General features: G+C 38.3%; 1 protein-coding gene across 2 annotated transcripts in view; it reads right to left on the bottom strand.

Moving 5' to 3' along the window:
* Window positions 1–12,900, bottom strand: part of LOC113034965 (VPS10 domain-containing receptor SorCS3-like) — a 52,233-nt gene extending 39,333 nt beyond the window's left edge. The window contains exon 1 of one of the 2 annotated variants that reach the window (XM_026190167.1): window positions 11,967–12,900. In XM_026190167.1, coding sequence (XP_026045952.1) covers window positions 11,967–12,662 — 696 coding nt within the window. In that variant the 5' untranslated portion in view covers window positions 12,663–12,900. The remainder of the gene's footprint in view (window positions 1–11,966) is intronic. The other variant, XM_026190164.1, reaches the window with a different exon arrangement.
* Between the last annotated feature and the right edge of the window lie 2,876 nt (window positions 12,901–15,776).

The following is a 15,776-nucleotide window of genomic DNA, read 5'->3' as shown; positions in this document are numbered from 1 at the left end:
AATTCTGGATCATTCAAGCCATAGCAGAAAGGTTACTCCAGCAAAATAGACGACATGCAAAGAGAGAAATCCAAGAAAGGTGAGAACTGGTGAAAAAAATCACTGGTTGACAACAAATATAAAATAAGCTGTATCATAATGAAAAGCCTGATCTATTGTTGCTGACTGAGAACACCCTCGTCATTCTGATTTTGAACTGATGCCCTCAGGTCGATGTTCTAGGAAGCCTCGAGCTAGTAAAATGCTTTATAAGGGAATCATTTGTGCCAAAAACAATAAGTATACTGAACAACAAGATACTGCAGTGTATTTCGGTTATACTGAAGTTTTATGTATGTACTATATATGTATGAAAGTGTGCTGATAATTATCAGTATTTTTCTTAATTATAAATTGATTTGTGACTGATGTGAACAATAAGGGTACTCTATTGTATTCTATTCTAGTCTGTTCTATTCTATTATTTCTGCAAATGGAGCCTGGGTAAGCTATGCCTAGCTTTTACAAAATCCCATTCAGCATTTACATAATTTCATACCCGTGTCACCCCATCCACAGGCACTCTCTATGCTCTTTCAAATAAGAAGCAATGGAAGTGGTTTGAAAGAGGTGAAAAATGTACAACACCTTGGGGTGAGCCATATCTAACCAATATTGCTGATCCACAGAGACCCCCTAATGCATTCAGGCTATTATCAAACACCAAAAACTGGTGAATACAGCAAGCTGGAACTCTCCGCTCTACCTAACTCCACTCCATTCCTGTTCAGGCAAATGCAATCTTGAAGACATAAAAATAAAGTCTGTTTCATTTGTTGTTAAGCTCATTAGATTCTCAACTTCATTAAGGAAATAAAGGCAAAAGCCAAGGGCAACAAAGAGTAATTTGAGTAATTTGACAAAGACTGCTTTCTTTAAGTCAACTACCTAATTAATATCCTTGATCTCCTACCTACACTGAGCACATTTCAGGTTTGCTGCAGACTATCGCTTTTAACATTCATCTCCTGTGCTTTGTGGGGGGGAAAGACCTCCATCAAAGCACAAGAAAAAATATTGCTGTTTTGTGTCTTTTGTTGAGCCAAATGGGACTACCAGTGTAGTTGTAGTAAGTCATCCGTGTATCAAAATGAGCTCATCTCTTTTGTTCCACAACAGATTCAACAAAGTAGTCATAAAACGTTTTCCTTTTTCTTTGGCTAAGATTAAAGATTAATATATTCATGCATCCATTAGAAATTATCTGATGCAAACACCTGCAGAGAAAAGAAATACAGTATTGGTTGCAAATTTGCATAAATTTCTTTAAGACTTGACAGCAATGAGGGCAAAATCAAGATGCACTGCAAGTGGGTGGAGGGAAGAAAAACACAACATCTTGATTGTGGCTCTGGGAGGACATCTCCAAAGTAGAGCACTTAGTAGAGACAAATGTCTTTTAAGAAAAATTGTGAGGTCCAAGAGAGGCCTTACTCTGTCCTCATCTTAATTGTGCACCAAATTGATTGTTTGTACTTTTGTGGGGGAAAACATACTCCAGGGGATGATGCTTTCATCAAGTAAACCCCCGCAAAATGTCCCTTGTGCATTAGTCTGCTGTTTCTATGTTTGCTTATCCACTAGACTTTTGAGCTTTGGTCATGTAACCCTGATGCTTCGAGCTTGAGAGGTTTCACCAATCAATTCAGTCCATTAAGAAGGGGGAAATGAATGAAATGGGCAGAATATAAAAGGGTTTCACTTCAATGCAGCTCTATTGTGAGGAGATTTTGTGAACATGTTGTACTTTTTTTCTTGCTAACAACAATACACAATAAACTGTGCTGTTTGTCCTTAATAAGATAAAAGGTTGTGATAGATCTGCTTCAATCTTTTTTTTAAAAGAAAGTTTGGGGTAAGAAGTCATTGAAATACGTTTAATGGACTGGATATGAAAATATAAACTGTCATGGTTTTTTCTTCCTTATGTTTGATGTTGTTATGCCACGATGCACTGTGGTTTCCTCTAAAAAGCTGGAAAACAAGGAACACAGCATTCAAGGACAGATTTGATTGCAATTTTAGAAGTCATTTAAATGTTTCGACACGTTTAACAAAGTTTTAGTCCCATCCCATGCAATCTAAAATTAATTTGATGCATTGTAAGTGGTGTAGAGAGCCAAAAAAAAAAAAAAAAAAAACCCTGATATTTGCATTTTTCTCTTACAGGGTTTTGGCATGTGCTTCTCTTGATTGCTCAGATTTAGAGTTCATAGGTTGAAGGTACAGTTGCATGTTGTCTGTGCATTATCATCTTATTCATTAAGCCACAGAAAACAACCAAGTCTGACGATTAATATGATTATTAGATGAAATATGGTAATATAAAATGTAATACTAAATGAAAAGTTCCCCCAAAATCAAAACTACTATTTTCATTTTGGAGAACTTTGTACAGTCTAATGCCATCTAGGCATTTCTTCCAGTGTCTTCTGTTCTCTCACAGCTTTGGCTCCTAATGGCTCAGCTTCTGCCTGGAGGGGTCTGAGCTAGAGCCAAAGGCGGTAGTTAGTCCAAATTGAGATTTTGGAAGAGAGAAGCCCTCCACCTAAAATGACCCCCTTCACTGCCAAAAGTGCTGAGACTCAGCTCGTGAGCTAAATGTGTCCCACATATAATTTTGTCTTTCTTCCCCTCTTGCTTATTTGCATTTTTCATAATGCAAAGAGAGTAAACTGGTAAACATTAGTTTTAATAAAAATTAAATGCATACACTACGCGTTTTCTTTGCCAATGATACTTTTTAAGGAATAAAGTCCTGCCAAGATCATGTTTGATAGGAAAGTTCTTTTCCAGAAAGTAATGTGCTATGTTCCTCTTTTTCTTCTTTCCTATTTTTTTTTGCCTGTACAAATACTGTACCGAAGTGCTTGTAATACAGTACAGTACAAATATAGTTTGAGCTGTTTAGTTGTAAATATCTTGTGTTAATTTGGCTTATATTTACCCTGACAAAAAGTTGTAAATACAGTCTAGCAAATCAGGCCCTTCTCCTCATTATTATGATAAAGACTGACAGGGGGGATGAGCTCGGTGGGTTTCAGCGCCAAATGTTGTTTCCAGTTCATTTGAGAATAATTATGTTAATAAAACAAAAGATCAACCCGTTGCTCTTTTTTAAAAAATTGCATCCATATTCAGCCGTGGAGTGTAACACTCGAGGTAAGCCAAAACAGTTTTTTCCGTAGAGAAAACTTCGGGTGTTTTACAATAATTTCTTTTTAGTATTGGCTCGTGAATCTGGATGTTCAAAGCGCAGGACTTTGACACCAGAGACTGGGCTTTTCTGATAGACAATACAAACAGTTTGAAACCCCCTAATCATAGCCATAGTCTCTGATAACTGTTAACAGAGTAAACAAGTGAGATATTCAAATCACTGGTGATTTGACTGGTGGTTTTTCTAAAACTAAAATCCAAGAACAGCATTTTTTCCTAACATCAAAACTAACAAGAAGCTGCCTGTTTATCACCACGCAAAGGTTTTAGCATGCTTTGATTGCAACATGTAGATATTTTGTACATATTTTGTACATTGTAAGAAAAGAATGAATTGTGTGGTCAATGTATTGTCATTTCAAAGTGTCAACATTTTGTGAGCTGACAGATAGGTTAACAATTCTTCTCATGCTGGTGACTAAAACCATGTGATGTGTATTATTTCTGTTTCAAAGCACACTACCAATTTATAAATAAACATAAGGTTCAACATAGTGGCAGTTTTGCCTATTATGTTGGCCATGTATAAATGCATCCATCCAGTCATTTTCTTCCTCATATGCAAGGTTACAGTGGGTTGTCACAGGAGAGAGTTAGTTTGTTGCAGGAATAATGCTTTATTTACAGTACTGTGATTGTGTCCACATGCTGAGGTATTTGCCTACAGAGAGGCTATAGAGAAAGGTTTTCAGCCAATGCAAATGTGCTCCCCTTCAGTCCTCCAGAATCCCAAGTGCACTTTGCTGAATGTGGATGCCACTGTGCATTTGTTGAAAGTTTATGATTTGACAGGAAAGAGACCCACGGTGTAGTTCAGCAAGAAGGAGAGAAGTGCCAAAATCCCAATCAAAGATCAAAAAATACAGTATGAAAACTACAGACAGCAGCTGCAGTGAGCAGCTCCTTTTTTTTTTTTTTTTCACTGTTTTTAACACACTGCTTCACTTCAGCTCTTTCTATATGATAACTTTGCTCTTCTCTGTGGCTGGCTGATGGACCAAAAAAAACACCACAACCAAGAGTAGCCCACAGGCTTGATTCTGCCTCCATCTGAGTATAGATGTTCTCTGCAGGTAGATGGGCAGTCCACAGTTACCAGCAGACTGCAAATGTGCTACCACCTGTGAGCCATAATTTCACCACAACACAACAGCCTTCAGCCACACATCTATGGCCAATTTAGAATCTCCAGTTAACCTATAATGCATATCTCTGGACTGTTGTAGACAATGCCACAGGCACAGAGAGAGCATGCAAACTCCACACAGAAAAGCCTGAGCTAGCCAATTCAAACCAAAGACCTATTGTTACATTCTCAACTACTTTTCTTGTTGCTGCAGCAAGAGTAGAGCTACATACAACCAATATAATAAAATTTCCATTACTTCTGGGCGGCAAATTAAGCCATTAAAAGAAGCAAAAAAAAAAAGACAGAAATGGATAGGATTATAAATTAAAGATGGTCATTTAAACATTCTGAACAGCACTGTTTAATTATAAGTGTGTGTCAAAATCATCGTAAGAAATCAGGGCTTACAAGTTGTTTGCTTTGGCTTCAGAGGATGTGAAATGATCACCATAGTAAAGCTAGAACATAATTAGATTTTATTTAGCTATTAAAATAATTTAGTCTCATTCACAGACATTTATAATGATGGCAGTTCAAATGTGTTCAAATACAATCATTAACTCACATAAATGATGTGTAGATCCTGTCAAGTCTTGTCACCATTTCTGCCATTATTTTGATCCATATTTATTTGCCCATTTATACAGCTTCCGAATTTGACAATAAGTCACTTTTTTTTGTTGGTTTTTTTCTTTGCAAAAGCAAGGCGTCATTTAAAATGATTTGTTACAGGAAACCAATTGAGAGAGTACTCTGTTTTCTAAATGTGTCATTTTGTGTTTGGAAGTTTTCCATCATCTCCATTGATTGCACAGTGTGTGTGGCGCTCAAGGGTTGGGTCCTTTGCATCTCGCTTGATCGGGAAAAAAACGTTTTCCTCCTGCAACTAATGCATTCCTGTCACTGTAACCAGCCAAGTCAAGCTATTATTTAAGCTGAGTGCCACCTGAGCAATCCCAGTCATCTTTAAACGTGATAGTACCGTCTGTGTTTCTTCTGGTAATATGCTGCTGCAAATCCCAGCAATTCCCAACGCACAGTTTGATCAAACTTGTTTTGTGTATCAAGAAGAATAAAACTGAAGACTAAATTAGCCTTGACCTTTAGACATACAAAGTTTTAAAAAGGCACAGTTTGTGTTAGCTCGGTCTCTATGTTAATTAATAAATTTGTCTCCCAATCTGAATATCAATTTTATGATTTTCTCCAATCAGAAAACGCATAAATTTGCTTTTATAACCTAATCACAGTTATATCTACCTCACTGCAGTTATTAAAGCTAATTAATCACATGCAAACCTGTCAAGTATGATTCTGCACCCGCTTTGTCTCTTTGATTAAAGCTGAAAAATAAAACGTGTGCATGTGTTAGTCTTGCACAAATAACGAGAGAGCGAGGTCAAATCAAGTAATGACAGTGTGCTTGAACATACAACTGATGGCAGGCCTTTATTTGCTGCTTAAAATGCACTTTGTGAGGCAAATTTAAATTCTGAGTGCTGAGGAAGTGCTGAGAGGATATGTTGATGTGATGCATTATGGTCCCTGAGCACAAATGATTCATGAAAAAAAAGGGGGCACACATTCATGTCATTTGTGGAGTAAAAACTGGGATTTCAATGAATTATTACTACATCGAGGTAGAGACTTGTAGCCTGTGCGCTATAAAATAAACTGAGACAAAAGGAAATAACAATGCGAATGCTGCCTTTTTCTCCAGAAATGTTTAAAAATTGCCCATCCAACCCTGAGAAATTGTAAGGGTTTTTTTTTTTTTTTTTTTTTTTTTTTTTTTGTGTGTGCCAAATATCAATCTGCCTCTAATAGAGGGCAGAGCTCCAACCACAGCCATAATCATAGATGTTCTGAAGTATGGGGATGGTTAGGTGCTTAAAAAGGCCTTGATCTTTACTTGAGAGCCATTTTCTATCATTAACATTAGCTAACATACCTGTTTGCAGCTAGAGAACACTTTTGATTGCAAGGCAACTGCACAAGTTACCTGGTAGAAGGCGACCAGTCTCCGAACAGTGGTGGTCTGCAATCACTAAGTAGTGAATGTGAATTTCTGTTTAATGTGAATTTCTGTGTATCCAGACAACAACAACTTTGCAACAGAGGACAATTTAAGAATATTTTTTTGCCTTATTTATCCCAATTAATCACCATATTATCACAAGTGATTGCTGACTGACTCCATTATATTGCTGTTTTTTTTATTGCACCATCTTGACACACCAAAATCACTCTGAAAACAGCAGCCAGCTGCAAGTGATCCGGATCCAATCCTTTGTGTTTAAAGCAACCATTTTAAAGATAATGAGCTTGCACGTTCATTGCACACGCTGGCAATAATTTTGATCATGCCGTAGTATCCAACCACCGTTTTCCATGGTGTGACTACAGCATAAGTAACATAGCTGTTTTAGCTAACATAGCTTTGTTGGCTAATGTGCCTGTCACAGCAGACCAAGAGTTACATACACACTCATTAAACACCATTAACCTATAATGCATATCTCTGGACAGTTGGAGACAATGCCAAAGGGCACAGAAAGAGCATGCAAACTCCACACAGAACAGTAACAGAAATGTGCTATCCAAAATAACAAGTTTTAAAAAGGGAAAAAACAACAACAAAACATTTTTACAGATGATAATACTCCTGAAAATCTTTTCATTGTCACTGCAATTTAATGCTATCTTTCAGTAATTGTTATGAGTTGTTACGGACATGCTTTGCATTTATAATTACTGTGGATTTATCTCACCCAGCCCAAGTTGTCCATGGAGATTGCTTTTTTGACTAAATTTGGACTAAACGACTGTCATGATCTTTAAAAAGAGAACCCTTTATGTCTAAAGTTGGTTTAAAGGTAAAAGATCAAAAGTAATTTGTTTCAGTCTATTGCTGGACTTGAATTCATGTTTATCCTCCTGAACATTTTCTGTTGATTAGAGGTCACATTTTAACATTGTTTAGAAATTTGGCAAAGTCATCTTCAGTATGTTTTCAATGGGTTTTTGCTGGGTTGAACAGTAGCACAAGCACTTCTATGCTGATAATTTGATTCAAGCCATCAAAGCAGTCCTCTGCACAGGCTGGCAAAGTACTTGTATGCAGGTATACTAAGAGAAGCTAAATTAAATATTTTTTACCTTGCAAAATGTCATGATGTCTCTCTGGATTTATACTATCCAGTGTCATTTCAGCTCTCTACCGATCTGGAATGAGTTTTATTCCCTTTGTTAATACAAATTAAACCTAGGGATGTGTAATAAGTCAGCTAGATGACTGCTAAGTGGTTGTGGCCATCACTCAACAGGAAAATAAGATGTGGTTAATGTGATTTTAAAAAAAGATTCTCAAATGAAAATAATGTAGGGCTTTTTTTCTTGACAATTTTTAACTTGGTGCATTAAATTGTGTTCAATTTCGCCTTTTTTCCCCCATTTATGTTTTCCTTGTACTCTTTTAGAGTAGTTACTTAGTCTAAGTGTTACTCATATTTAATCACTAGTTCCAGGAACATTCTCACAATATTCTTTTTTACAACACAGCAGCACATTTTCTATGCAATAATGCAGAGGATGGCATCAGAGGAAAATGGAATATGGTCAATAGCTCATAAATGTGGCATTATTAACCGGTCTTAATACCATGGGAAATAGCTGGACTTGGATCTAATTACCTTTTATTTATAGCTCCACAACAACAATCTCCAATAAACTAGAAGCTCTGTGCCATCAGTACGAGTAAACCATAAACCATAGTAACCAGGTAACTGTGTCACACGCTCTGGTCACAACCAGATATTTCAGTGGGAACTAGACGGGTCTCTTTTTACACAGCCAACAAGACTGGTGCAGTTTCTATCACCATCTTACAATCACATCAGTGGACAGCACACCCCTAAAGACTTGAGACGGGCGGGATTAATGAACAGCCGTGTGGTGTTGACACCTCAAGGGACAAGCAGGTAAAGGACAAAAATGGCTGTTCGAAAAACTCTTTTATGTTGAATTTTATTCTCTCTTTTTTGTGCATTTTAAAACTCTAAATATACCATCTATGTTAAAATCAATTAGTAGGAAAAAAATGAAAAAAGAGACATAATTGAAAGAAAATATTAAGGAAAATTAAAGATTGAAGTGCTGCCAATATTATAATACAAAGTGTACCACAGGAGGGAAATAATTTGTACTTAAATGTGAGAACAACAGACAACTTTGATTTTCATCAAACGTTCAATGGATCAAAATCCCCTTAGCTAGCAATCGGGGGCAGGATGATGAAAAGTTCATGAAAAACAGGCCTTTTATCTGTCTCTTTGACTGAGTATCGTAATGTTTTTTTTAATAGAGGAATTTTGCATGAAACTAGAACTGCAAAAGCAGAAAAGTTCTCTTGTTTGTGTACAATAGGAAAGTGAAATGTTGCAAGTTATGAGAAAATTTTAAAAGACACATTATAACTTTCCTCTTTATTTTATCTGAGAACCTCACCAGTGGCGGCTTTTTAATACACTTTTCATCATACTGTAACAGCACCAAACTCCAGTCAAACTCCCCTGTGAATTGGGAACCCATTACATTTGATTTTATGGATCAAGGAGCTCCCATGCAACCAGCTTTGGCATGTTAAATGGAATGGCTGTCTATCTAATGAACCAGTTTTAAACACAGGTGTCCCCAAGGGCCATGCCATTTCCTCCTTTTTATTGTCTATTTATTCTGATAAGATTATGTGCAACAATAACGGCCTTTCTCTGGTTAGGCATGCGTACAGCATGACTCAGGAGGCCAGTCTGATTCCCAATCAGCCGCTGCAATGGACGATGATGTTACAGAGCTGACAGATTGACTTGAGCCTTGCCACCTCACAAGAAACAATCCCCCCCCCCCCCCCCCCCCCCCAAAAAAAATAAATAAATAAATAAATAAAATAAGAGCTTAACAAGTCCAAAGGTGCCCAGTGGGATTTATAAAGAGCATGGCCCGTCCTAAAGCAAGTTTTTAACAGTAGCTTCATAGAGATGACCAGCTCCTTATTGTCATGGTATATATTTACTTTATTTACAATGACACACAGTATAATTTCTGAAGCAAATGCTCAGACGAAGTGAAGTCAATAAAGATACTCATTACTGTCTGCAGCTTCAACACAGTGTCCTAGTTTGGTCAGCTATCTGTGAGGAGCTTGGTCAATCAGGAGACTAAAATCATTTGGCTGCCAATAACTCCATGATCACCAGCTGGCTTGCACACTAAGACTTTTGCCTTCAGTGGGGTAGAGAGGGGGCTCTCTGCATCCCTTGAGTGTAGGATGTGGTGCAATGGCTGTTTAGAAAGATTACCAATAGCTTGAACACCCATGTGAGGAGAAGACTGAAATATTGATTTGCCATATAGGACCATCAACAGCCAAGTGTATTTATTAGTGTTTTTAATTAGTTTATTTTCTGTTTTTATGGCACACATCATTACAAATCATGAATCTTTTTTATCACCATCCCCATTCACATTCAGCACAGACTTAAGGAGTAAGAAACATGCACAGCCAATCGATACATGTAGCCAAGAACCATTCATTTCAAAGGGAATTAGTACATGTTTTATTCCCATGGTCGACTCCAATCAATGTTATCTCTCCTAAAATCAGAGACCAGAGAGCTATGACTTAGGCTTTGATGTCTCAGACAATCACTGAAATCTAATAATAGTTGAGAGACTGATTTGTGGACAGATTTTGGGGTTTTATGCAATAAAATTCTATATCAAATCTGTACTCTGAGGATACCCCGCTGGAGTTTTCACCATCACCTTCTACATCTTTTTCATTTTACTCCCTGTGGAATTTTACATCTTGGTCAGATCACAGGCAAAGTCTTGAGGTGAATATTTGATAGAACTACCCCACACCACAGAAATGAAGTAATTTTCCTTCAAATGTCCCTGTAAGATTGGATTTATTATCAGTCATTTACATCTAATATAGCCTGAGCTATAACATCTAGTCATAAAATGCCATCAATCTAAACTCTACTGTTTCAGTCGTACTTTTGGGACCATGGAAAGGAGTTCAGACTGTATAAATCTCAAATGTTGACAGCTGCAGTGACAACCCCATCAGCGATAATCCAGTGAACAGTGTCCTGCAGTAGCAAAGGCCATCGTTGGTGAAGACATCTCAGACCAGAAGCATATTTCACATAGCAATCCATGAATCAACGTTATTATTAGTTATATTTCAGGACCTTCTTCAATGACCAACGTCTGTGATGCCTCTTATGTTATGACATACACCACAAAAGAAATTGCACCAGATAAGAAAACGCTTATCAGGAACATGCAAAATAATATAATTCACCAAGTGAAATATGTCTGCATTTTGGGATAACACATGAATATTTGCATTTTTTCTGGGACACAGGGATCTTTAGATGTGGTCTCAGACTAATGTTTCAGCCGCACACCCGTTTGCCCAGCAGACTAAGGTGACTCAAATTACCTGAAGTAAAAAATGCAGAGCAGCTCGTTTCTTTTGAACAAGGCTGTTTGTAGTTTAAAGATCTTTGTTCCTGATAAATGCTGCCAGTTGAAAACATTTTTGCATGGTGGATATGTAAAGAGAGATAAAATCTCCATGGCTTTGTCTTTGTTATGGTAAAAAAAAAAGTGCATGTGCATTTAGCTGTGGTGTAGGTGTGTGTGTGTGCATTTGTGCGTCTATGTGCACGTTTGTGAGGATGTGGATGTGTGTGTTTGTAAGGGTGTGTGACTGTGATGCGGGCAATCTGGATGTTTACTGCAATGTCTTGTCATCCATTTAAATTGTGCATAGTCCCATCAAGACGTGTTGAAGTGTATCATACTGCAATACAGTATTTAGACGGGCAATTGAACAAGTATTAGCTAAGTGTGAGTAAATGTCAGTGACAAAAGCATGTTCAACTTGCCAAAAATGTCAGATAGGGTCTCATCAGCATCACATAAAGGGCCAGGTTGGACACAATCCTTTTTAATTGTAGCTACTACACCTTCCTGGAAGGCATTACTTGATTATTTCATAAATTATTAATGTGTTTTGATTGCTGCCAAACAGCCTGCACCTTCCCACGGCACTGTCACATCAAATTTACCTAAGGGGTTAACTGTTATTTTAAAGTTCAGGTGGCGAACAGTTTGTTGAGATAACCGATTCCATTACTGTTTGAAAAAACACGAGGGAATCCTCCAAGTGCACACTTATATCCATCTGGCGTCCAAGCAAACAGGCGCGCAATGCGCAAACACTAATAATCTCTTTATAGGTAATAAAAGAAAACACAATTGTGGTTAAATGCTCCAAGTTAAATGCTTTGTTAGAGTGGAATTTATTTGCAGGAACGAATTCTTTTTGTGCGCACGGAATCAGCTGTGCGTAAAAATGTGACAGATTGATGCGCATCGACTGAATAATAAAAACGTCTATATCAGGTAGAAACAAAGTTAAATATCACCAGTGTGTGGGGCATTTTTATGTTCTTTACACCTTTAAAAATATGATAAAGTGTATTTTTGTAAAACTGAAACTTACGCTGCTGTTGTGCCCGGACCAGTGCACCATAGCCTGGTTGTGTGCCGAGTCTCCCGACAGAGCAAAAGTAGAAGTGTCCAGGTGAGGTTCGTTCTGTCTCGGGTTTGACACTCTTGCTTCCTCTCCGCTGCGCCGATACTCGGGTCTTGCGCTGGAAACACCTTGGACAGTTTGCACGAATCTCTCTCTTGAATACGCTTCTCCACTTATACTCCTATCCACGTTTTCGTTGTATGTTGCGCCCACACTCCTCTTTGCCTTCTTTCTTCCGGCAGAAAATGTATTTTCTAACATTATATTCGCTTTGAATCGTCCTTCTTTGTCCTCGAAAATGTTATCATACTTTTTATCGGGAATGTTGAGACCGCTGCTATAGTTTGTTTTGATGTCGATCGGTGCCTCATTTCCACTCTGTGTTTCATTCCACACTTGCTGACCATGGTTTCGTTTCAAAGCCCCGGCTGTGTTTGTTTCATACGCGCTAAAAACTTTCGTGTTATTGTCGATTTTCAGTGAGACTTTGATTTCCGCCGATTTTCTGGCCACACGTGCGTCCAGTGGCGTTACATCCAGTCGATAAAATCTGTCGAGTTTTGTGGAAAAACTTATTTCCGCGCGAGCCACAAACTTGGGGTGAAAGGGGCAGAGCAACACCAAAGCCAAAAGAGAAAACCCCCAAAATGACCAAAGTGCCATTGTGGTCTTCCAAACTGACAGTCCACCAGTGGGGGGAAAATACAGAGAGCGGCAGAGCTGTTCAACTTCTAAAATATTCAAGGCATCATCTTTATGAGCAAGAAGCCATTCAGGAGACCCGCTCACGTCCAAGAATTTGTCAAAGTGAGGGACCAGTTTGGGAGGCGCTGCGCATCAGACAAACGCACCGACGGTGAGTGACTGCGGGAACGGTTGGAGCTCATTGTTCATGAGGACGTTTGAAGAAAGAAAACATTTATAACGCTGTAATCACCCGAAATCATTTCGAAATTATTCCACAATTCTATTGTGTTTTATTCAGTAACATCTTAGACTCTTTATGTTGCCTAAACCTGTGCAATTTGTCCAAAACAGAGCTTGAATGACTCAGAGCTGTTGACAGCAAAAGTAATTTGTGCTTTGCAGTACCCTGTTCATTCTGTGGCAACGTTTTGCCTTTGAAATGGCAGGAAAAAAAAACATCATTTGCTTGCATCAATCAACACCGGATTCACTTGTCAAATGTGCACGCGCGAGAGTAAGGGTGCGTTTGGGGGAAATTCAGATGGACTTTCTGATAAACATCCATGACTGATATCATTCTAAAATGCATTGCAGCAGAGATTCGGAATTATCTACCTTTCTTTGTCTGTTGACACTGTAACTTTTTTTTTTCCAATTACGCCACAGACACGGTGTGCCTCAGGCCTTCTACTGCACAACAGCCCAGGATAGAAGAAGAGCTTTGAAGTCATATAATGATATGTTTGGCACCATCTTCATGACTTGTGTTCCCACTGAGGCAAGAAGGATCAAGTAGCTCTTTCAATCTTAGCACTTCGACAGTTTTTATTATTCCGTCATTTTTAGAGTGTACATTTGAAAACTGAGTTTCCTCCAAATCAATATGCAATTTAAAAGGTATTAGTTTCAATTAGTGCAGCTAAATGAATCCCGAAAAGGCAATTCCAACTTCCTGCTGACTGAGCTGTCTGTCAGTTCTTGAAATTGTGTGTCAATATTTTAAAAAGTACTCCTGAAATACTTGTTTGTGCTATTTTGAGTGCATAAGTGCATTCACAGTTGCACAAGCAAGCCTAAAAGTACACACTGTGACGTCACCCTTAGCTTTGATCTCTGCATTTTGAAACCTTAGCATTAGGATTTTGGCTGGCACCATATTTGATTTTTAAGCCAGAAGTTACATTATATGGATGAAAGGATGGAGTGATAAGTTGTGCTATTTAGGAAGGTTTCCTAGTAACCTACATTTGAGTGGTGAAACACACATTGGCTAATTAGTCCTAAAGTAATAGACTAATAAAAGGTGTATCTCCATGTTGGTCTTGTTTCTGCATCATCATCATAATGTTGTTGCAGCATCAGCACTGCAATTGACCAATCATGTTGTTGTGATGTCGGAGCTTTGCTATGTGGTAAAGACATGTATGTTTCAACCAAGTTTCATGCTGGTTCCATACATGCCAACCTTCCAGATTTTTCGGGGAGAATCATGAATTTCAGTGCCCCCCCCGAAAATCTCCTGGAGTCACCATTCTCCCAAATTTCTATTGATTTTTCACCCGGACAACAAAATTGAAAAACCATATCGTAGAATTCATAGCGCGGCCCAGCCAATTCCAGTTTCCAACAATGGCGGCAGCTACTTAGTTTTAATATTACTCTTATTACTCTTTCTGGGTCGCAAAATAAACTTTTAATATATTTTCAGGCGAGAAATCGATTTGGATGAGATTAAAGTTATTAGATCAGGTTAGATTAAATTTAACTTTATTAATCTCTTGGGAGGGTTCCTCTGGGATTTTCACACAGCCGAATAAACATCAAACAGAAAACTGATTAAACAGAAGTGTGAGATGGTCGAGAATTTATGCTAGCGTCCGGTTATATTTTTGACAGCAAGGAGCAGACGGCAGAGTTTCACTCCACCGAGAGAGCTCGTGACGTAATTCTGAAGGCTAGACCGTCCAAATGCACAGTCGCTCACTTCCGGCCTGCCCGGCTTTCAGAGGACCCGGCCCACAGACCGCGGAGGTCCTCAGGAGGATGCAGCCTCTGAATTTGGATGCCCCCGCTGTTTCTGGCCAGCCAATAATAACGATGACATTTAACTTATTTTATCTGATAAATAAAAACTGTAAAATTCAAGTTTTTTGTATACATATACATATATATATGTATACCACCCCCCACCCCCAACAGCCCTTTTCAATGTCTCCCTAATTCTGAGGTCTCAAGGTTGGCAAGTATGGTTGGCTCCATGTTGGTTTTAAATAGCATTAGCTACTCTTAAATAGCATTAGCTAACTTCATGGCTAATGCTAACTGAACTGCTAACTGAACTGGTTAATCCTGGACCATCATTGTTATAGTGATGCAGGAGTAGGGCTGCACGATTAATTGTTAGAAAATCGCGATCTCGATTCATACTTATGTGCGATCTCATTTCCAAATGACAACGATTTAAAAAAAAAAAAAAGACGACGACGAACGCTACACAGTGCCGTCCCGCAACTATTTTTCTATTGTTGCACTACCTGCTCTATACATGCAGCGTCGAGCAACGGTGGAGACGGAATTTCAAGCAGTACAACATTTTGCGGCAACAACAAAACGTGAGACATTTGTTGTTTTTATGTTTATTTATTGTTTTTATGTTCAGTCTCAACTGTTACGAAGTTGATGTGCAGTTAATAAGTGCAATAAATATTTATACTGGAAAAGTAAATCGTGAGAGAATCGTGATCTCAATTCTAAGCCAAAAAATCGTGATTCTCATTTTATGCAAAATCGTGCAGCCCTATGCAGGAGTCACACCAACAAAGGGATATCACATTGTAAAAATGCTGGATTTAAAATCTGAAGTACCGTGTTTATGTATGTCCAAACTATTGTGTGTGTGTGTTTTTTAACAGACTTTTATATATGCCTTTTATTTCTGTAAATTTGGCCACTTTAACATGGAAGTCTATGGGGAGCAAGCTTCAAACAAGCACCCAGAGAAATGCAGTTTTCAGGGGTTGTCCCTTGGCCTACACATGCAGCACATCAGTTCTGATAACAGTCATGCTGAACATGGAACTGATCTCTTCT

Source organism: Astatotilapia calliptera, chromosome 13, assembly GCF_900246225.1.
Source record: "Astatotilapia calliptera chromosome 13, fAstCal1.2, whole genome shotgun sequence".
In the NCBI taxonomy this organism is placed as follows: domain Eukaryota; kingdom Metazoa; phylum Chordata; class Actinopteri; order Cichliformes; family Cichlidae; genus Astatotilapia; species Astatotilapia calliptera.
Note: the sequence above shows the minus strand (reverse complement) of the source record. Positions and strands in the feature narration are given on the sequence as shown.